General features: G+C 49.0%; 1 protein-coding gene across 8 annotated transcripts in view; it reads right to left on the bottom strand.

Moving 5' to 3' along the window:
* LOC119973713 (REST corepressor 3-like) overlaps positions 1-24071 on the bottom strand; it is a 202358-nt gene that overhangs the window by 102252 nt on the left and 76035 nt on the right. For all 8 annotated transcript variants that reach the window (XM_038812117.1, XM_038812159.1, XM_038812142.1 and 5 more), the window contains exon 3: positions 8808-8885. In XM_038812117.1, coding sequence (XP_038668045.1) covers positions 8808-8885 — 78 coding nt within the window. The remainder of the gene's footprint in view (positions 1-8807; positions 8886-24071) is intronic.

The following is a 24071-nucleotide window of genomic DNA, read 5'->3' on the forward strand; positions in this document are numbered from 1 at the left end:
TAGATTCACTACTCAGAATTATCAGATGATATAATACTTCAGCTAAAACAGTGTACTGTACCATGTAATGCACAATATCATATTTTCCTTAGGCAAAGCTACATTTAAATTAACATATTATCCTTTGTAGGCCAAACAGTTTAACTGCAAAAGAATAAATTGAGCCTTCTCTTCAGGTTAACATGCAGGTTCAGTCGGCAGTTAAGGCAGCAAATGCAATGTGAGCATTCTTGTCAAGAGGACTAGAATACGAGACCAGGTATGTACTTCTGAGGTTGTATGAGGCTCAGGTCAGACCTCATTTGGAGTATTGTGAGCACTTTTGGGCCCTGTATCTAAGAAAGGATGTGATGGCCTTAGAAAGGGTCCAGAGGAGGTTCACAAGAATGATCCCTGGAATGAAGAGCTTGTATGAGGAACGGTCGAGGACTCTGGGTCTGTACTCGTTGGAGTTTAGAAGGATGAGGGCGGATCTTATTAAAGCTTACAGGATGCTGCAAGGCCTGGATAGAGTGGACGTGGAGAGGATGTTTCCACAAGCAGAGGACACAATCTCAGACCAAAGGGATGATCCTTTAAAACAGAGATGAGGAGGAATTTCTTCAGCCAGAGGGTGGTGAATCTGTGGAACTCTGCTGCAGAAGGCTGTGGAGGCCAAATCACTGAGTGTCTTTAAGACAGAGATAGATAGGTTCTTGATTAATAAGGGGATCAGGGGTTATGGGGAGAAGGCAGGAGAATGGGGATGAGAGAATATCAGCCAAGATTGAATGGTGGAGCTGACTCGATGGGCCGAGTGGCCTAATTCTGCTCCTATGTCTTATGGTCTAAAGCTTCCAGTGTCTGTTTAAAATGATTCCACTCAGCCTGAGAAGACAAGAAGTGACTTCCACGAGCAAGACCTACAGGATTATGAGTGGCATGGACAGAGTGGATAGTCAGATGCTCTTTCCTAGAGTAGGAGAGTCACTTATGAGGGGACATGGGTTTAAAGTGCGTGGGGAATAGTTTAGAACAGATGTGCGAGGCAGGTTTTTTTACACAGAGGGTGGTAAATATATGGAAGGCAGTGCCTGGGAGGTGGTGGGAGCAGGTACAATAGCGGCACTTAAGGGGCATATGGACAAATCTATGAATAGGGTGGGAATGGAAGGATACAGACTCAGTAAGTACAGACGGTTTTAGTTTAGGCAGGTACGATGGTCGGCGCAGGCTTGGAGGGCCAAAGGGCCTGTTCCTGTGCTGTACTGTTCTTCGTTCGTTCTGATGTTCCTTCATTTTAATTTTGTTTGGTAAGAAATCCTCAAGATTAGCTGTGTGTAATAAAAGCCTTTTTGTGTTACACTGTACAATAAATAAACAAGAATGTCAATGTACATAATATTGAAAATGCCAATAAAACGATTTAAAAAAAAAGATTTGAATGTGTTGAGGAGTACCCGGTATTTTAAGACTTTAATATCTGTAACAGTGTGATCAACTGATCAATAATACCTTGTGTAAGTTCATAATAAATGAAATGTTGTGTCATACATTACACACTTTTTTTGCTAAGGAGACATGGGGCGAAATTCTCCCAAAGGGAGACAGTGCCGTCGCCGGAGTGAAACTCGGAGTGTTTCACTCTGGCGTCGGAGGCTGCTCCTCGCCCCCTATTCTCTCTTCTCCCCCCCCCCCCCCCCCCCCCGGGGCTAGGAGCGGCGTTGCGGGAAACTCGGCGCGCCGAGAATGACGCGGCCGGCGGCGCCTAAGTGACGTCAGCCGCGCATGCGCAGGTTGGCCGGCTCCAACCCGCGCATGCGCGGTTGTCGTCTTCCCCTCCGCTGCCCCGCAAGACGTGGCGGCGTGATCTTGCGGGGCAGCGGAGGGGAAAGAGTGCGTCTCTTAGAGACGCCGGCCCGACGATCGGTGGGCACCGATCGCAGGCCAGTCCCCTCACGAGCACACCCGTGGTGCTCGATCCTCTCTCCGCCCCCCCACAGGCCCCACACCGAGCGACCAGGTGTGGTTGCCGCCGGCATGAACCCGTCGGGGTCGTCAGGCCGCTCGGCCCATCCGGGCCGGAGAATCGCCGGGAAAAACGGCGAGCGGCGATTCTCCGAGCAGGGGGGTGGGAGACTCGTGGGGGGTGCCAGAGCGGCGTTTCGTGATTCACCCGGCCCTCCCGCGATTCTCCCTCCCGGCGTGGGGAGCGGAGAATCGCGCCCATGGTGTCTCTTTCACCACATTAAGTAAACAAAACAGGTGCTCAGATTACAACTGCTATTCAAACTGCAGGTCTTTAAACTAAACACAACTGATGAAGTCAATTGAGAGGACATAGGAGTTGGTATTTTAGAGCTGTGTTGTCCAATAGAAAATACTGAACCAAGGGTGTGTCTAAAGCAATTTGAATATGCCTCACATACGATCACACAAGGTAAATACACCCTAGTATCTACCAGTGTTTAAGAACCAAAGGACAAACAACGATCCAAAGCACTTGCACATGTTTTTCATCTTGCCATTCTACCAACAGTCGAATAAAACTGAAATACATTTGCATATGACTTGAGAATGAGTAATGATGTCACATATCGAGTGATGATATCTATGGCATTTTATTTCTAATAATCAAAAACGCAATTACTTATATCTGGATTTCTAATTCGCTACATATAGCCAGTGACAAAAGCACAGGACAACACTGCTTTGACATGTCACTATAATAATTTATCATTTATATTTTTAAAAACAGAATCGGCTATAGATATTTCAGTGCATGTGCAAAGGAACAGGAAATGGACAGACTATCAATGAAATCTATTATAGTCCCCAGCACATCCAGCGGCATATTCGTGTAAACCCATTTCGCCCACTGTACGTGATGGGCACTAAATCTAATGCATATGATAATAATTATGATTTCTGAAGAGATAACATAGAACATAGAAAAATACAGCACAGAACAGGCCCTTTGGCCTACGATGTTGTGCCGACCTTTTGTCCTAGATTAAGAACAAATGAATCTACACTCCATCATTCTACCGTAATCCATGTACCTATCCAATAGCCGCTTGAAGGTCCCTAATGTTTCCGACTTAACTACTTCCACAGGCAGTGCATTCCATGCCCCCAGTACTCTCTGGGTAAAGAACCTACCTCTGACAACCCCCCTATATCTTCCACCATTCACCTTAAATGTATGTCCCCTTGTAATGGTTTGTTCCACCCGGGGAAAAAGTCTCTGACTGTCTACTCTATCTATTCCAGTGATCATCTTATAAACATCTATCAAGTCGCCCCTCATCCTTCTCCGTTCTAATGAGAAAAGGCCTAGCACCCTCAACCTTTCCTCGTAAGACCTACTCTCCATTCTAGGCAACATCCTGGTAAATCTCCTTTGCATCTTTTCCAAAGCTTCCACATCCTTCCTAAAATGAGGCGACCAGAACTGCACACAGTACTCCAAATGTGGCCGTACCAAGGTTTTGTATAGCTGCATCATCATCTCACGGCTCTTAAATTCAATCCCTCTGCTAATGAACGCTAGCACACCGTAGGCCTTCTTCACAGCTCTATCCACTTGAGTGCCCCTTTTTCGAACAGGGGCACGACATTCGCCACTCTCCAATCCCCTGGTACCTGCCCTGTTGACAGTGAAGACGAAAAGATCATTGCCAACGGCCCTGCAATTTCATCTCCTGCTTCCCATAAAATCCTTGGATATATCCCGTCAGGCCCGGGGGGACTTGTCTATTCTCAAGTTTTTCAAAATGCCCAACACATCTTCCTTCCTAAGAAGTATCTCCTCGAGCTTACCAGTCTGTTTCACACTGTCCCCTCCAACAATATGGCCCCTCTCATTCGTAAATACTGAAGAAAAGTACTCGTTCAAGACCTCTCCTATCTCTTCTGACTCAATACACAATTCCTGCTACTGTCCTTGATCTGACCCACCCTCGCTCTCGTCATTCTCATATTTCTCACATATGTGTAAAAGGCCTTGGGGTTTTCCTTGATTCTACCCGGCAAAGATTTTTCATGCCCTCTCTTGGCTCTCCTAATCCCTTTCTTCAGTTCCCTCCTGGCTATCTTGTATCCCTCAAGCGCCCTGTCTGAACCTTGTTTCCTCAGCCTTACATAAGTATCCTTCTTCCTCTTAACAAGACATTCAACCTCTCTTGTCAACCATGGTTCCCTCACTCGACCATCTCTTCCCTGCCTAACAGGGACATACATATCAAGGACAAGTAGTATCTGTTCCTTGAACAAGTTTCATATTTCAATTGTGTCCTTCCCTGACAGCCTATGTTCCCAACTTATGCACTTCAGTTCTTGTCTGACAGCATTGTATTTACCCTCCCCCAATTGTAAACCTTGCCCTGTTGCACGCACCTATCCCTCTCCATTACTAAAGTGAAAGTCACAGAATTGTGGTCATTCCCTCCAAAATGCTCCCCTACTAACAAATCTATCACTTGCCCTGGTTCATTACCAAGTATCAAATCCAATATGGCCTCCCCTCTGGTTGGATAATCTACATACTGTGTTAGAAAAGCTTCCTAGACACACTGCACAAACACCACCCCATCCAAACTATTTGATCTAAAGAGTTTCCACTCAATATTTGGGAAGTTGAAGTCACCCATGACTACTACCCTGTGACTTCTGCACCTTTCCAAAATCTGCTTCCCAATCTGTTCCTCCACATCTCTGCTGCTATTGGGGGGCCTATTGAAAACTCCCAACAAAGTGACTGCTCCTTTCCTATTTCAGACTTCAACCCATACTACTTCAGTAGGCAGATCCTCCTTGAACTGCCTTTCTGCAGCTGTTATACTACCTCTAATTAATAATGCAACCCCCCCCCCCCACCTCTTTTACCACCCCCCCCCCCCCCCCCCCCCCCCCCCAATCTTATTGAAACATTTATAACCAGGAACCTCCAACAACCATTTCTGCCCCTCTTCTATCCAAGTTTCTGTGATGGCCACGACATTGTAGTCCCAAGTACCAATCCATGCCTTAAGTTCATCCACCTTATTCCTGATGCTTCTTGCGTTGAAGTATACACACTTCAACCCATCTCTGTGCCTGCAAGCACTCTCCTTTGTCAGTGTTACCTTCCCACTGCCTCACTATACACTTTGACGTCTTGAACATTGGCTACCTTAGTTACTCGACTACCTAGTTACTCGACTACAAGTCCGGTTCCCATTTCCCTCCCAGGATATTGGTGTCCCTCTGGTTCGGATGCAACCCATCCAGCTTATACAGGTCCCACCTTCCCCAGAATGCGCTCCAATTATCCAAATACCTGAAGCCCTCCCTCCTACACCATTCCTGCAGCCACGTGTTCAACTGCACTCTCTCCCTATTCCTAGCCTCGCCATCATGTGGCACTGGCAACAAACCAGATGACAACTCGGTTTGTCCTGGCTTTTAACTTCCAGCCTATCTCCCTAAACTCGTTTATTACATCCACATCCCTTTTCCTACCTACGTCATTGGTACCAATGTGCACCACGACTTGTGGCTGCTCACCCTCTCCCTTAAGGATCCTGAAGACACGATCTGAGACACTCCTGGCCCTGGCACCCGGGAGGCAACATACCTTCCAGAAGTCTCCCTCGCAACCACAGAATCTCCTATCTATTCCTCTAACCATTGAGTCTCCCATCACTATTGCTTTTCTATTCTCCCCCCTTCCCTTCTAAGCCCCAGAGCCAGACTCAGTGCCAGAGACCTGGCCGCTAGGGCCTTCCCCCGGTAGGTCATCCCCCCAACAGCATCCAAAATGGTATGCTTGTTTTGAAGGGGAACAGCCATGAGGAATCCCTGCACTGTCTGCCCGTTCATTTTCTTTCCCCTGACTGTAACCCAGCTACTCTTGTCCTGTACCTTGGGTGTGGCTACCTCCCTGTAACTCTTCTCTATTACCCTCTCTGCCTCCCGGATGACCCGAAGTTCATCCAGCTCCAGTTCCCTAACACGGTCTCTGAGGAGCTGGAGTTGGGTGCACTTCCCGCATGTATAGTCGGCGGGGACACCGGTGGTATCCCTCACGACACACATCATACAGGAGGAGCATGCACCTGCCCTAGACTCCATCCCCTCTTACCTTACAGAATACAGCTGCACTGTGGACCAACTGGAACTCCGCCCTCCGACTGCTCCCAGTCAGCTGTACTCTCGGTAAACTCCCGGCTCCCTTCACGCTCTTTGAGGAAACGTAGGAAATGAAATGAAAAGAAGCACCTTACTCCCTCCTCACCTAACTCCCTCAGTCACCAAGCTCTCACAATAGCACTCAAATGCACCCAAACTCAGCACTCCCTCAGTCACAAAACTCTCACAATAGCACTCAAATGCACCCAAATTCAGCACTCAGTGCAAACAAAGTCTGCATTGTAACTAGCTCAGATTTATACTGTGACTCTAGCCTCTGAAAACTGGCCTAATCCAATTAACTACTTAACAAGCTCCAGCTACAAGTAGTTACAAGTAGAACCTCTGTTTAAAGATGATTGAAAATTCACCTTCTCAACCAAACAGCAACTTTTAAGTTAATTAACTAAATAAAAGAAATACTAGACTTTAGATAAAAATGAAAAAGAAACCCTTAATATCCCTCAGTCACCAAACTCTCACTATAGCACTCAAATGCACCCGAATTCAGCACTCAGTATCCTGAGTGAGATCTGGGGCGGCATTCTCCCCTACCCGGCGTGACGGAGGGTCCCGGAGTAGGGGAGTGGCGCCAACCACTCAGGGGTCTTGCCTCCCCAAAGGTGGGGAATTCTCCCCACCTTTGGGGGCCAGCCCCGCGCCGGAGCGGTTGCCACCAGAAGACCAGCGCAAAAAACCGGCGCCCCCGGCAGCGGGGCTGGCCGAAAGGCTTTCGCCGGTCCGCGCATGCGCCGGCAGTGACGTCAGCGGCAGCTGGCCGCTGACATCACTGCCGGCGCATGCGCGATGTGGGGTTCTCTTCTGCTTCCGCCATGGTGGAGGCCGTGGCGGACGTGGAAGAAACTAGTGCAGCCAGGGCACTGGCCTGGACTCTGAGGGGGGGGGTCCCGATCGCGGGCCAGGCCACCGTGGGGGCACCCCCCAGGGTTCGATCGCCCCCCCCCGCCCCCCCAGGACCCCGGGGGCCTGCTCGCACCGCTGAGCCCGCCGTTCCAGAGGTGGATTAAACCTCGGCGGCGGGAGAGGCCTCCCAGCGGCGGGACTTCGGCCCATCCGGGCCGGAGAATCGCCGCAGGGGCCTCTCCGATCGGAGTGGCGAGATTCCTGCCCCCGCCACTTCCCGGGTGACGGTGAATCTCTGCCACGGCGGGGGCGGGATTTTAGGCGCCCCCCAGGCGATTCTCCGACCCTGCTGGGGGTCGGAGAATTTCGCCCCTGCTATCCCTAATCTAGTTAAAAGTGGTGGATGCATCGCATGCTATTAAAATCGGTCCAAACATTGGATGATGATTTAGTCAAATATGTAAATTGTGGCAAAAGCTGTCTGAAATCTCTCTCAGCTTTTTGAACAATCAACAAATAAGGCAGTTGGCAAGTAGAGATTTCAGGAAGCTTCAATTAGCTGTACCTGGGACTTATAAAAACAGATAAAAGGGCATATAGTGCTCCTCAGCACTCAGCTCCTTGAATAAATATTTGAGCACAGTTTAAAATTCAAAAGATTTATTGAACGGACCAAACAGGTGTCATAACATCGCCTAGGCAATTGAATTCAATGGTAATGACAAAAGGTTAATGCCATTTGTCTGATATAGACAGTATTAGCATGGTTAAATCAAGTTATATGGGCTGTGTCATAATATATTGAAAGCTATGTACAGGCAAATCCTGTTTTTATGGAATGAGTCAGGGCCGAGTTCATTCTGTAAAAAAGGATTTTCCTTAAAACTGGTATTATTCATCCCAGATGGATCAGCAGCCACCAACAGTATGTGGAGGAGACAAATTGACCAATTATAGTCTAGCTGGGGAAACACAAGGCTGGATGAGATTTGCCTGTATCCAATACACACAGATTCAAGCTTAGTTACCACTGTAAAAACAGTCTTGAACTGCTGGATTCTTCAGAGTTGCAATCAAATTTGCCAAAACACCTAATTAAGCAATTAGTCTCAATGACCTAACCCTATACATGCTTAACAAGAATTAAACTTTGTTGCCTTACAGGAGACATCATTCTCCTCTACAACATTCTACATTGTGGATTACATTAGGTAATACACTTAAATTGCTGCAATCATTTAGCTTACTTTAAACAATACACTGGCACTGACAAATATACCAAATCATACAAAATTAAGATGAAAAATATTCAATTCATGAAAGGGACAAGAGGATTTACTTTTTTTGATACTTTCCAGCAGAAAATAGATGCATTTGCAAATATAAACTGCAAGTATTTGTGCACTTGAATCTACCAGTCTAGTATTCCAACTTCAAAGTGCCCACAGCATGGAACGTTTCCACAGTCTGTAAAATGTTTATTGTACCTGGAATCTTGTGTTTCTGTAGTGTTCCCTACCTACCACTCTACAGGCCGCTGTTTAAAAGTTCTAGTAGTATGGTAGAAACTGAATATTGCAATGTTTACCAAACCCTCTGATCGGGCATCAGACTTGAGAATCTGGCCTATTGTTTCCATAGGTCCTGGACTTTAGATCAATAACATTTTCACTCCCTGAAAATAATTACAAATTTAAAGAATAATTTCATATATTGAGAAAAGATTTGCGAAAATAGCATACAAGACAGATACTATAATATCAGAAAGTAGAATAAATTATTAAATTACTTACACTTTACATCTGGAATGATATGATAAGGGGACCAAACCAGCATGCCACCAATTTCCTTATCACTATACTTTGTAGCACCTGAAAGTAAATTAAGTAAGCTTTAAAGCAAGTTTTCGAGAAACAGCTTTCAGACATCGAGACTGTGACTTCCACAATCAATGCATAACTATCATAATCACAGCAGAACGTCGCCCTTCTACGAAGATGGACTTCTGCTTACTGAAGTACAAATACAATTTGATATTTGTGCTTGTTAAAAAATCTAATTATAAATACAATTGGGCAGATTTCCGTCTCTCAATGGAGGTGAGAATCAAGTTGTAAACATAGGAACATAGAAACAGGGGTGGGCCATTCAGCCTGTTGAGCCTGCTATGTCATTTCAATATGATACGGCTGATGAGAGACACTTCAAGGCCTTTTACACCCACTATTGCCATAACCCATAAATCTATCAATCTCTGCTTTAAACATACATAATGACTGAACTTCCACAGCTCTCTGGGGTAGAGAAATCTAATGATTCATAACCCTCTGTGCAGGGATTTCTCTGCCTTTCTGTTCTATGTAGTGTCTCCCATATTTTGAAACTGTGCCCCTGGTTTAAGATTCTTCAACCAAGGGAAACATCCTACCTGCATCTACCCTGTCTAGTCCTTTAAAATATTTTGTAGTTTTCAATGAGATCACCTCATTCTTCAAAACTCTTTTGAGAATTCAGGCCCAATTTGCCCAATCGGTCTTCATAAGACAGTCCATTCATCGCCAGAACGAGGTGAACCGATGTCACACTTCTTCTATGGCAACAATATCCTTTTATCGGCAAAGGGACCAAAAATGCACACAGTACCCCAGGTGCGGTCTAACTAATAAGCTTTTACACAACTGTCATGTGAGAGTATCTTTAAGAAATGGGTGTTTAAGAAATGTACCTTTAGGAAATGCAGCTGCTCATGTTACTGGAGTGATGTCAGAGTGTGAGTGGAGCTGAGCTCTACTGCTTTTTAGTTTCAGTTTGAGAAAGCTTGGGGTGTGTCTGTGTTTTTCAGTGAGCTGCACTGCCGTGATCTCTGCCATCCAAAGACTATCTATGGATCATTTGGGTGAACTCAGAATTGTAAAAAGGTCTCAGTATTGAATGTAACCCTAATGTGCTCCTATTTGAAGGTTTGTTAAGTCTTTTGGGTGTAAAAAAACAGCATACAGGTTACTTAGTGTTGTATTCTTTGGGGGGTGTATTTGATTTACTGGTTGCTAAGATATTCACTGTTTGTTTTAAAAAGGTTAACTTGAGTTCATAGAATAAACATTATTTTGTTTTGAAAACCACTGATCCATTTTCTGCTGTTCCATACCTGTAGAGTGAGCTGTGTGCTCCCCATACCACAATCTACTATAGGTTGCGGGTCAGGTGAACTCCATTATACACTTTGGGCTTCTCTTAAACCCTGGCCCATAACACAACTGAAGCAAGATCTCACTATTGTACTCAAGTCCTCTTGTGATATTAGCCTTCCTAACAGCTTGCTGTACCTGCATACTAGCCTTCAGTGACTTGTGGACAAGGACTCCCAGGTCCCTTTGTACATCTGCACTTTATAATTTCTTACCATTAAGGAAACACTCTGGACATCTGCTCCTTTTACAAAAATGGATTACCTCATATTTTCTACATTATATTTCATCTGCCATGTTCTTGCCCACTAAGTCTGTCCAAATCTTCCTGCAGCCACTTTACATCTTCCTCACAAAACACATTCCCACACAGCTTTATATTATCGGTGAATTTGGAAATATTACATTTGGTCCCCACATCCAAGTCATTGGTATATATTGTGAACAGCTGAGGCCCAAGTACTGATCTTTGCAGTACCACTATCTATAGCCTGCCAATGCAAGAAATTACCCATTTATTCCTACTTTGTTTACTGCCTGTTAGCCAATTCTCAATCCATGATAGTATGTTGTCTCCTACCCCAAGTGCTTTATTTTGCTAATTAACCTCCTGTGAGGACTTTTATCAGAAGCCTTCTGAAAGTCCAAATATACTACGTCCATAGTCTCTCCTATATCAATTTTGTTAATAGCATCTTCAAAAAAATTTAACAAATTTATCAAACATGCCTTCCCATTCGTAAATCCATGCTGACTATGCCCAATCAGATCATGATTGCCAACTGTCTGCTTACAACATCCTTTATAATAGATTCCAGCATTTTCCTCACCACTGACTCAGGCTAACAGGTTTATAGTAACCTATTTTATCTCTCCCCTTTTTCTTAAATAGTGGGGTGACATTTGCTACCTTCCAAACTTCAGGAAGCATTCCATAATTCATAAATTTTGAAAGATAATCACCAATGCAATAGCAACCTCTTTCGACACTCTGGGATTCATAATATCCGGTCCCAGGGACTTAGCAGCTTTCAGTTGTATCAATTTCGGCAACACAATCTTATGCTAATTTCCTTCAACACCGCATTCTCCCTAATTCCTTGGATCTCTACATCAAAGACGCAAAGTAATCGTGATATCCCACATGTGGCCTACGGGGTGGGAATGATTATCCTCCCCATGGTCCTCGCGGAGTACGAGCTCCCCTGCTAGGGGCGAGGGGAACTAATTTATAAAAGGTCGGTCAGTAAGGCACCGATCAGGGAGAGGAGCTACCGGACATGGCATATACTGTATATTAAATAAATCCAGTACTTTAATTTGCTCAGTATGGACTCACCGTGTCCTTAAACTAGTTAGGTAATTTGGACATCCTGAACTCTCCCTCAGTGTACCCGAATAGGTACCGTGGTGTGGCGACTAGGGGATTTTCACAGTAACTTCATTTCAGTGTTAATGTAAGCCTACTTATCACAATATAGCTTATAAAATAAGATAAACTGGCGACGAGGAGTAAAGTGGTATGGTGTTGACGTTGCAACCTGCTCAGCTGAGCCACCGCCCCAATTTTCTGGTCCCAGGTTGGACAAATTATTTTGCCATGCCTCTGTTTGGGCAGTTAGATGCATTTTACGCTGGTGTTGAACATAGAACAGTACAGCACAGAACAGGCCCTTCGGCCCTCGATGTTGTGCCGAGCAATGATCACCCTACTCAAGTCAACGTATCCACCCTATACCAGTAACCCAACAACCCCCCCCATTAACCTTATTTTTTAGGACACTACGGGCAATTTATCATGGCCAATCCACTTAACCCGCACATCTTTGGACTGTGGGAGGAAACCGGAGCACCCGGAGGAAACCCACGCACACACGGGGAGGACGTGTAGACTCCGCACAGACAGTGACCCAGCCAGAAATCGAACCTGGGACCCTGGAGCTGTGAAGCATTTATGCTAACCACCATGCTACCGTGCTGCCCATAGTTGAAGACTGGAACCAGTACGCAGAAAGGATGCATTACTTATTCCGGGCCAACAACATCATGGAGAATGAGCGGCAGACGATCATGCTATTAATGGGCCTACGGAGGACACACATTTGGGGCGATCCGGAGTCTCGCGTACCTAGCGGTGTCAGATACACATTCGTTAAATCAACATGTGGTGCAATACTTTAAGCCGAGCCCATCAGTGATCGTTCAAAAGGTATCATTTTAAAATGCTGGTGAGGTCTCCTGCAAGTCCGTCACCGAGTTCATATCACGGCTACGGAAGATAAGTTTTAAGAGCACGGAACTGCTTTATCGGATATGCTCCGTTAATCTTGATTAATAAGGGGATCAGGGGTTATGGAGAGAAGGCAGGAGAATGGGGATGAGAAAAATATCAGCCATGATTGAATGGCGGAGCAGACTTGATGGGCCGAGTGGCCTAATTCTGCTCCTATGTCTTATAGTAAGAAGTCTTACAACACCAGGTTAAAGTCCAACAGGTTTGCTTCAAACACTAGCTTTCAAAGCATTGCTCCTTCCTCAGGTGAATGAAGAGGTATATTGGAATCTCCACATCATGCCTATGTCTTATGGCTAACGTTTGGGCTGCAGTATACATAATATGTAAACATAAAAAACCTCCCTGACTTTTTAAAACAGGCGCTGCAGATAAATTTGTCCCCAGAAAGCACAGAATGCAGCTTCGAAGAGATACAAGGGATGGAGGTGAACCTTTTGAGGCGTTGCCCCTCAAGTGGTCTCCCCATGGTCTGGACTGACCACCGTGGCGAAGAGCCGGCCGTTGGCCATCCCCGGACTAGGCTGAAGGCAATTCCGGCCCATGTGCAACATACAGACGGCAGTCACGTGCGATGCATCGCCTTACGCACTTGTCTTGTCTCATCAGTTGAGCGATGAACATGAACATCTGATCGCCTTTGCCAACGGGACACTGGTTGCGGCAGAGACAAAATATGCTCAGATCAAGAAAGAAGGACTGGCAGTCGTATTGTTGCAAAGCGGTTTAATCAGTACATCTATGGCCGCCATTTATTTATCTTCACTTATCACAAGCCATTGCTGGGCCCCTTGTGTGAACGCAAGGCTGATAGCTTCAAGGCTGATCACAACCCACTGATAGCTTCTGCAAGGATTTAGCACTGGGCCTTGTTATTGGCTGTTTGCGAATACTCTTTTGAGCACCACCCAGGACCTAGATTGCACATGCTGAAGCTTTGAGCCGTCTTCCTCTGCCAAATGAATACAAAAGTCACCATAAGGCAGACAAAGTGGTCACGGTCGTGAGTTTTATAGACTCCTCGTCTGTCACTGCATTGTACCCCGACCCCGTACTTGCCAAGGTACAGCATCTGGTGCTCTACGGTGGCCAGCATTAACAGCTACTAGGTGTTGAAGGCTTTCTCCTCAAAGTTCTCGGAGCTGGCTGTGAAAGATGGTATCCTCCTGTGGGGCATGAGGACTTTTGTTCTGGCGAAGGGCCGGGGAATTGTGTTGGAAGGACTTTCACAATGGGCACCCCAGAGTGTCCAAAATGAAGATGCTGGCAAGAAGCTACATTCTGGAGGCCGGGTTTGGACATGGATATCGAGACGTTGGCCCAACAGTGCTCCATCTGCCAAAAGAAGCAGAAGATCCCCGCGGAGGCACCCGTACACGTTTGTTCAGTGAATTGCAAGTTCTGAATTCTCCCTCAGTGTGCCCCAACTGGCGCCATGGTGTGGCGACAAAGGGACTTGCACAGTAACTTCATTTCAGTGTTAATGGTAAGACTACTTGTGACACTAATAAAGATTATTATTACTTTGCCAGTCCATTCCAGGATTCAATATTTCTTGTCCTGGTGGAGGTCCACAAGATGGCGTTGATTACCTCATGGGCGACTGGTGAGCGATTGCGCATTTCGTTTTCCATCCATGGGATCCCTGAAGTGCTCATAACAGACAACGTGTCCTCTTTCACAAGTGAGGAATGTGCTGCTTTTGTGAAAAGCAACCGGATTCGGCATGTCTGCACTGCCCCATACCATCCGGCATTGAATGGCTTGGCAGAGAGGGCCATGCAGACGGGGGCTAAAGAAATAGACTTCTGGCTCGATGGAAGCAGGGCGTGCACATTTTCTGTTCTCATATAGGACCACGCCGCAAGCGGTGACTGGGGTGGCCCCCACTGAGATGTTAATGGGTCGTAGGCTTCGCACACGACTGAGTTTGACTACCCCGGATATCGGCCTGAAGATACGCCGTGACCAAGAATCGCAAGGGCGTTGCCCAGTTCGATGTTGACCTTTTTGACACTTCGCACCTGACGACTCGGTGTTTGTTCGTAACTTTTTTTTTGAAAATCTTTTTATTGGCTTTTCTCTTATTTATAAATAGTTGTTGCTTATATACATTACATTTTTCTTGCCTGCGCTAATTTGCTTTATTTTACAGAAAGGCTTGTTCTGTCCTTCATTTAACTAACTGTACATACATTTTGCTGCCCTCTGGATCAGTCTATGATATCCCCCTTCCTCCCCCCCCCCCCCCCCCCCCCCCCACCGGTTTCAGCACCCTTCTTCTCTTGTGGTTTCCCCATTCCCCCCCCCCCCCCCCCCCCCCCCTCCGGGTTGCACAGTCCTTGGGTTCTTCATCTTTTTTTTCCCCCCTGGCTTACTCCTCGTTGCTGGCCTCGAACAGGTTTTGGAACAGGCCGGCGAACTGCACCCAAGTATCCAGGAAGTCTTCCTCTGACCCTTGGATGGCATACTTAATCTTCTCCAGGTGGAGAAATTCTGAGAGGTCAGCAAGCCAGTCTGCAGCTTTGGGTGGTGCTGCCGATCGCCAGCTGAGCAGGATTCTCCAGCGTGAGATTAGGGAAGCGAAAGCAAGGGCGTTAGCCCCCTTCCCCATGTGTAGCTCTGGCTGCTCCGATACCCCGAAGATTGCCACTATTGGGCATGGCTTCACCCTCACAACCTTGGACATTGCCTCGGAGAAGGCTGTCCAGAACCCAGCAAGCTTGGGGCTAGCCCAAAACATGTGGGTGTGGTTGGCCGGGCCCCTCTGGCACCACTCACATTTGTCCTCCACCTCCGGGAAGAACGTGCTCAGTCGGGTTCCGGTCAGGTGTGCTCTGTGCACCACTTTGAGCTGCATTAGGCTTAGCCTAGCGCAGGAGCAGGTCGAGCTCACCCTCCTCAGGTTCGTTCGTAACTTCGACGGTGGTGCTCGCAGGCTCTCAGCGATTGTCATCCGTAAAACAGGAGCGGTCTCTTACCAAGGGTGGCATGGTAGCACAGTGGTTAGCACTGTTGCCTCACAGCGCCAGGGACCCAGAGTTGATTCCTGGTTTGGGTCACTATCTGTGCGAGGCTGCAGGTTCTCCCAGTGGCTGCGTGGGTTTCCTCCCACAAGTCCCGAAAGACGTGCTTATTAGGTGAATTGGACATTCTAAATTCTCCCTCAGTGTACCCGAACAGGCACCGGAGTGTGGCACCAAAGGGATTTTTACAGTACTTCATTGCAGCATTAATGTAAGCCGACTTGTGACACTAACAAAGATAATTATAATTAAGTTCGGGTCCGGGGACAACTAATGAGATGGCATTTAGATCACATTCGCTCACGGAGGTTGCTCACTCGTGAGGTTCGTTGGAAGAAAACTGTCCTGGATCCTCCGGCTCCATTGCCAAATCAGCCTCTCTCGATGCTGACATGGCTGATGTTGTATCATCCAACTCTGAAATAGAGATGCAGACATCAGAGATCTTGGGTGCCGATTTTACAGTTCAGCCACCTCCTACCGATCATCCACCATGGCATTCCTGCCGCAGACGACATTCATCGGCGAGGTATATGCTGACTGATCCGGCGCATCAGGCACACAATGATTTGCCAGAGCTGAAGCGAGTCCGACCTCTTCCAACTTCTCATCGGTCATAGAGGGGGTCTTCGGACTTTGAGGGGAGTAATGTAATATCCTGCGCGGGGTGGAGATGATTATCTTCCCCGTCCGTGGTACTCACGGAATACAAGCTCGCCCGCTAGGGGCAGGTGAACTCTAATTAACCAATATATAAAAGGTCAGCCAGTAAAGCACTGACCAAGGAGAGGAACCCGGTAGGGGCTACTGTATATATTGCATTGTAACTAAATCTAGCTCTTTACTCGGTGTGGACTCCCCGTGTCTTTATTAAAGTAATCATTCTGGTTCTCTGCCACTTCTCCATTCCATTATGAATTCTCCTAATTCTGCCTGTAATGGACCCACATTTGTCTTAGACAAACATTTATTTTTTACGTAACTATAGAAGCAATAAAATACTGAACTTAGTTTTTGGCTCAGAAAACAGTTGTCCTATGTCTTCCCCATCCTATGCCATTTCACGTGACCTTCTGGCAGGTTGGCAAATCCTTAGGTGCAAAATGCGCATGCATCTCTCTGAACATCAGAGCCTCATTGAGATGACCATTGAAAATTGTATTTCCTCCTGCACACTATTTGCGTGTGCTATTGTGGGTTTTGGAAGCTCTAAAAACACACGTCTCTGGAGAGTTCATGACAACAAGGTAAAGCCTATCAAGAAGTTAGGAACAGGGGAGCCGATGGATGTGGTATATCTGGATTTCCAGAAAGCCTTTGACAAGGTGCCACACAAAAGGTTGCTGCATAAGATAAAGATGCATGGCATTAAGGGTAAAGTAGTAGCATGGATAGAGGACTGGTTAATTAATAGAAAGCAAAGAGTTGGGATAAATGGGTGTTTCTCTGGTTGGCAATCAGTAGCTAGTGGTGTCCCTCAGGGATCCGTGTTGGGCCCACAATTGTTCACAATTTACATAGATGATTTGGAGTTGGGGACCAAGGGCAATGTGTCCAAGTTTGCAGATGACACTAAGATGAGTGGTAAAGCGAAAAGTGCAGAGGATACTGGAAGTCTGCAGAGGGATTTGGATAGGTTAAGTGAATGGGCTAGGGTCTGGCAGATGGAATACAATGTTGACAAATGTGAGGTTATCCATTTTGGTAGGAATAACAGCAAACGGGATTATTATTTAAACGATAAAATATTAAAGCATGCCGCTGTTCAGAGAGACTTGGGTGTGCTAGTGCATGAGTCACAGAAGGTTGGTTTACAAGTGCAACAGGTGATTAAGAAGGCAAATGGAATTTTGTCCTTCATTGCTAGAGGGATGGAGTTTAAGACTAGGGAGGTTATGTTGCAATTGTATAAGGTGTTAGTGCGGCCACACCTGGAGTATTGTGTTCAGTTTTGGTCTCCTTACTTGAGAAAGGACGTACTGGCGCTGGAGGGTGTGCAGAGGAGATTCACTAGGTTAATCCCAGATCTGAAGGGGTTGGATTATGAGGAGAGGTTGAGTAGACTGGGACTGTACTCGTTGGAATTTAGAAGGATGAGGGGGATCTTATAGAAACATTTAAAATTATGAAGGGAATAGATAGGATAGATGCGGGCAGGTTGTTTCCACTGGCGGGTGACAGCAGAACTAGGGGACATAGCCTCAAAATAAGGGGAAGTAGATTTAGGACTGAGTTTAGGAGGAACTTCTTCACCCAAAGGGTTGTGAATCTATGGAATTCCTTACCCAGTGAAGCAGTTGAGGCTCCTTCATTACATGTTTTTAAGGTAAAGATAGTTTTTTGAAGAATAAAGGGATTAAGGGTTATGGTGTTCGGGCCAGAAAGTGGAGCTGAGTCCACAAAAGATCAGCCATGATCTAATTGAATGGTGGAGCAGGCTCGAGGGGCCAGATGGCCTACTCCTGCTCCTAGTTCTTATGTTCTTATGTTCTTTATTCTGACAGGTGCTTTGGCACCTTCAAATGCCACTATTTGATGCTATTTTGCACAGGGTCTATTTTGAATGCAAAGATTAATCATGGGAATCTGCACTGCAAAGGTAAGTTGACCCTTACATTGATCAGCATTGAGTAATTGTTGACATGTATAATAGTACTTTTCCAATTGTCAAAAGTACCATATATTAAACTGTTCTGTCAGCCTCTGCTGCATGTTTTGTGCTGTGATTTGAGTCCACTAGCAGCTCTGGTTTGTAAAATAAAAACTCTTGCTTTTGAAAGTTGAAAAAAAATCTTTGCATCGCTCCCCTCCGTTGAATGATGGTACTCTTCTTGAAATAGAAATGGACACTATTCTGTTTTGTCAGTTTTGCCAATATAGCTGCAAGCTTTTCTTATGACAGCAATCCCCATTATGAACGCATGGCTGAGTTTCAACAGTCAATAATGGTTTCAGCTCAGAAATGGTCTGTTGATTGGAATTTGAACTTTTTAAGAAACTGTGATAACGAAATATACATTTGATGGGATTTCTTGTTTGTTTACAAACCTAACAGGCACTTCAGGTTTACATTTTTTTCACTAGTTTAGCTTTTTTTACTACCATCAAGAATGCGTGTATTTGAATTCAGGGTTTTCTATATTGTTAGAAGCTTAATTTGTTCAAATGTTTTAGCAATACATTTCCATTGGTATCGCATGGTTCCTGCGGCTTGTACAAAGTACATACTGGAGAAATGGCTATGGAGGATATATGGGAGAGTATGGAGGTGACATGGGAGGTAGGTGAGGGAGCCATTAAATGATTCTGGAAGGTGGTCTGGCATCGATGTACTGCGGTGGGCCTTCTAACCAGCCTATCTCTACACCCTCACCTGCTCCATTACAAAATGTACTATGAACCTGATTCCTGTGTGAAAAGACTAAAATTCCATACAAAGTTACACATAAATCAGGTGTACATTCCGGAAGCCACAGCTCCCAAGTTTACACAAAAATCTGGGCCAATGTTTCAGTTTAGTTTAAACTGATGGAAATTTTAATTTAAGGATCCTAATCACTGTTAGTAAGTCCACTACCTCGAATAAAACTAAGTACTGACCCACAAAAGTCACACAATGCATGCCCCATCTATGTTAAATTACACATGATCTCAAGACAGTGGGAATGGTCAGAACAATCCAGTTAGGGCGCCCATTCCTGTTCTGCTGGGTAAAGGACATAGAATTCATAGAATTTACAGTGCAGAAGGAGGCAATTCAGCCCATCGAGTCTGCACCGGCTCCTGCAAAGACCACCCTACGTCTCTACCATATCTCCGTAACCCCACTTAACCTTTTTGGACACTAAGGGCAATTTAGCATGGCCAATCCACCTAACCCGCACATCTTTGGACTGTGGGAGGAAACCCATGCAGACACAGAGAGAACATGCAGACTCCGGACAGACAGTGACCCAAGCCAGGAATCGAACCTGGGACCCTGGAGCTGTGAAGTGACTGTGCCAACCACTATACTACCGTGCTGTCCATCAGGGAGTGTTTGATAAGGAATGACCTGCTGATATTCATCTCTAGAGGCTCAAGTCTGAAGAACGTCAACTGGACAAAACAACTAAGTGTGTGCAGTGCTGATGCTGCAGCAACAGTCAGTACTTTTAAAAGCAGAAAGAAAACAAATAACTTCACCCAGTGAGAGTAGATAAGAGTGCTTGTTGGTGTGTGGAATGAACTTGAATGGCAGCCTCAAGACAGAGTGCGCCAGAAACAAACACTCAAATCACTTGTTTCTCACACTTGCATGTGCACACTCACCACTCCATCTCTGCCCTTTTCACAGCCAACCTGCGCCCACTCAGCCACCCCCGCCCACTCCCAAGCCAAACTTTTGTCTCGCAGACACATCGCCCCCAACCTCTCTCTCTCACACACACACCTCCGCCATGATCTCCCTCTCGCAGATACTCTCATTTCTGACACACATAGGCACCCTTGCCCCACCCTCTCTCCCTTTCAGAGAAGCAACCTCGCCCCACCCTCTCACATAGATAGGCACACTCACTCCACTCACACAGTCTCTCGCTCAGGCACCCTCGCTGCCCCTCGCCCTCACTGAGGCACCCTCGCCGCCCCTCGCCCTCACTCAGGCACCCTCGCCACCCCTTGCCCTCACTCAGGCACCCTCGCCGCCCCTCACCCTCACTCAGGCACCCTCGCCGCCGCTCGCCCTCACTCAGTCACCCTAGCTGCCGCTCGCCCTCACTCAGGCACCCTAGCCGCCCCTCGCCCTCACTCAGGCACCCTCGCTGCCCCTCGCCCTCACTCAGGCACCCAGCCGTCCCTCTCCCTCACTCAGGCACCCTCGCACATCTCTCCCTCACTCAGGCACCCTCGCACCACTCTCCCTCACTCAGACACGCTCGCCGCCCCTCGCCCTTACTCTCTCTGACACCCTGCTCTCTCCCTCCTCTCATTCATCGGCACACTTACCACCTCTCTCTCAGGCAGGCACCCTTGCCCCACTCTCTCTCAGACAGGCACCCTCGCACCTCTTTCTCAGGCAGGCACCCGCGCCCCTCTCTCTCTCTCTCTCAGACAGGCACCCTCTCCCCCTCTCTCTCTCTCAGACAGGCACTCTCGCCCCTCTCTCTCTCTCTCTCTCTCTCTCTCAGACAGGCACCCTCGCCCCTCTCTCTCTCTCTCTCTCTCTCTCAGGCAGGCACTCTCGCCCCTCTCTATCTCAACAGGCACCCTCGCCCTCTCTATCTCAGACAGGCACCCTCGCCTCTCTCTCTCCGGCACTCTGGCCTCTCTCCCTCAGTCACAATGACACACCCCTGCCACCTCTTTCTCTCTCTCAGGCACCCTCACCCCTCTCTCCCTCAGACAGGCACCCTCCCTCCTCTCTTTCTCTCTCTCTCTCTCAGGCAGGCATTCTCGCCCCTCTATCCCTCAGACAGGCACCCTCCCTCCTCTCTCTCTCAGACAGGCACCCTCCTTCCTCTCTCACTCAGGCATTCGCCCTCCTCTCTCTCTGACAGGCACCCTCCCTCTCTCTCTCAGACAGGCACCCTCCCTCCTCTCTCTCTGACAGGCACCCTCCCTCTCTCTCTCAGACAGGCACCCTCCCTCTCTCTCTCAGACAGGCACCCTCCCTCCTCTCTCTCTCTCAGGCAGGCACCCTCGCCCCTCTCTCTCAGACAGGCACTCTCGCCCCTCTCTCTCTCAGGCAGGCACCCTCGCCCCCCCCCCCCCTCTCTCTCTCTCTCAGACAGGCACCCTCGCCCCTCTCTCTCTCCGTCTCTCAGGCAGGCACTCTCGCCCCTCTCTCTCTCTCTCTTTCAGGCAGGCACCCCTCGCCCCCCACTCTCTCTCTCTCTCACACAGACAGGCACCACTCGCCCCCCTCTCTCTCTCTCTCGCAGGCAGGCACCCGCGCCCCTCTCTCTCTCTCTCAGACAGGCACTCTCGCCCCTCTCTCAGACAGGCACCCTCGCCCCTCTCTCTCTCTCTCTCTCTCAGGAAGGCACCCTCGCCCTCTCTCTCTCTCTCTCTCAGGCAGGCACCCTTGCCCCTCTCTCTCTCTCAGACAGGCACCCCTCGCCCCTCTCTCTCTCTCTCTCTCTCAGGCAGGCACCACTCGCCCCTCTCTATCTCAAACAGGCACCCTCACCCTCTCTATCTCAGACAGGCACCCTTGCCTCTCTCTCTCAGGCACTCTGGCCTCTCTCCCTCAGTCACAATGACACACCCCTGCCACCTCTTTCTCTCTCTCTTAGGCACCCTCACCCCTCTCTCCCTCAGACAGGCACCCTCCCTCCTCTCTCTCACAGGCACCCTCCTTACTCTCTCTCTTTCTCAGGCACCCTCCCTCATCTCTCTCAGGCAGGCATTCTCGCCCCTCTCTCTCTTAGGCACCCTTGCCCCTCTCTCTCTCTCTCAGGCAGGCATCCTCACCCATCTCTAGGGCAGGCACCCTCCTTCCTCTCTCACTCAGGCATTGTCCCTCCTCTCTCTCTGACAGGCACCCTCCCTCTCTCTCTCAGACAGGCACCCTCCCTCCTCTCTCTCTGACAGGCACCCTCCCTCTCTCTCTCTCAGACAGGCACCCTCCCTCCTCTCTCTCTCTCAGGCAGGCACCCTCGCCCCTCTCTCTCAGACAGGCACTCTCGCCCCTCTCTCTCTCAGGCAGGCACCCTCGCCCCCCCCCTCTCTCTCTCTCTCACACACAGACAGGCACCTTCGCCCCTCTCTCTCTCAGGCAGGCACTCTCGCCCTCTCTCTCTCTCTCTCTTTCAGGCAGGCACCCTCGCCCCCCCACTCTCTCTCTCTCTCACACAGACAGGCACCCTCGCCCCTCTCTCTCTCTCTCTCTCGCAGGCAGACACCCGCGCCCCTCTCTCTCTCTCTCAGACAGGCACTCTCGCCCCTCTCTCAGACAGGCACCCTCGCCCCTCTCTCTCTCTCTCAGGAAGGCACCCTCGCCCCTCTCTCTCTCTCTCAGACAGGCACCCTCCCTCCTCTCTCTCACAGGCACCCTCCTTACTCTCTCTCTTTCTCAGGCACCCTCCCTCATCTCTCTCAGGCAGGCATTCTCGCCCCTCTCTCTCTTAGGCACCCTTGCCCCTCTCTCTCTCTCTCTCTCTCTCTTAGGCAGGCATCCTCACCCATCTCTAGGGCAGGCACCCTCACCCTCTCTCTCATGCAGGCAACCACGCCCCTCCCTATCTCAGGCACCCGGACACCCCCCCCCCCCCCCCGCCTCTTTCTCTCTCAGGCACCCTCGCCCCTCTCTCTCAGGCACCCGGACACCCCCCCCCCCCCCCCCCCCCCCCGGCCGCCTCTTTTTCTCTCTCAGGCACCCTCGCCCCTCTCTCACTCAGGCACCCTCACCCCTCTCTCTCAGGCAGGCACCCTCGCCCCTCTCTCTCACTCAGACACCCTCACCCCTCTCTCAGGAAGGCACCTTTGCCCCTCTGTCTCTCAGACAGGCAACCACACCCCCCTCCCTCAGGCAGTCGCCTGCGCCCCTCCCTCTCACAGGCAGGGACCCACGCCCCTCCCTCTCTCAGGCAGGCCCCCTCGCCCCCCCCCCTCCCTCTCTCAGGCAGGCATCCTCGCCCCCCCCTCTTCCTCTCGGGCAGGCCCCCTCGCCCTTCTCTCTTCCTGGCAGGAATGCTCGCCCCCTCTCTCTCTCAGGCAGGCACCCGCGCCCCTCTCTCTCGGGCAGGTTCACTCGCCCGTCTCTCTCAGGCAGGCACCCTTGCCCCCCCTCTCTCTCTCTCTCTCTCAGGTAGGCAGCCACACACCCCTCTCTCAGGCAGGCACCCTTGCCCCCCCTCTCTCTCTCTCTCTCTCTCTCTCAGGTAGGCAGCCACACACCCCTCTCTCAGGCAGGCACCCTTGCCCCCCCTCTCTCTCTCTCAGGTAGGTAGCCACACACCCCTCTCTCAGGCTGGCTCGCTCGCCCCACTCTCTCTCAGGCAACCTGGCCACTCTCTCTCATGCAACCTGACGCCCGCCTGCCGCCTCTTTCTCTCTGTCAGGCACCCTCGCCCCTCTCAGGCAGGCACCTTTGCCCCTCTCTCTCAGGCATGCACCCTCCCCCCTCCTCAGGCAGGCACCCTCCCCCCTCTCTCTCTCAGAAAGGCAAATGAGCCTCTCCCTCTCTCAGGCACCTGGTCCCTCTCTCTCTCTCTCTCAGGCACCCTTGCCACTCCCTCTCACTCAGGCATCCTCACCCCTCTCTCTCTCTCTCTCAGGCACCCTCGCCCCTCCCTCTCACTCAGGCATCCTCACCCTCTCTCTCTCACTCAGGCACCCTCGCCCCTCCCTCAGGCATCCTCACCCCTCTCTCTCTCAGGCACCCTCGCCCCTCTCTCTCTCACTCAGGCACCCTCGCCCCTCCCTCTCACTCAGGCATCCTCACCCCTCTCAATCTCACTCAGGCATCCTCACCCTTCTGTCTCACTCAGGCATCCTCACCCTCTCTCTCTCGCTCAGGCACCCTCGCCCCTCTCTCTATCTCTCAGGCATCCTCACCCCTCTCTCTCC

Source organism: Scyliorhinus canicula, chromosome 1 (genome assembly GCF_902713615.1).
Source record: "Scyliorhinus canicula chromosome 1, sScyCan1.1, whole genome shotgun sequence".
Classification (NCBI taxonomy): Eukaryota; Metazoa; Chordata; class Chondrichthyes; order Carcharhiniformes; family Scyliorhinidae; genus Scyliorhinus; species Scyliorhinus canicula.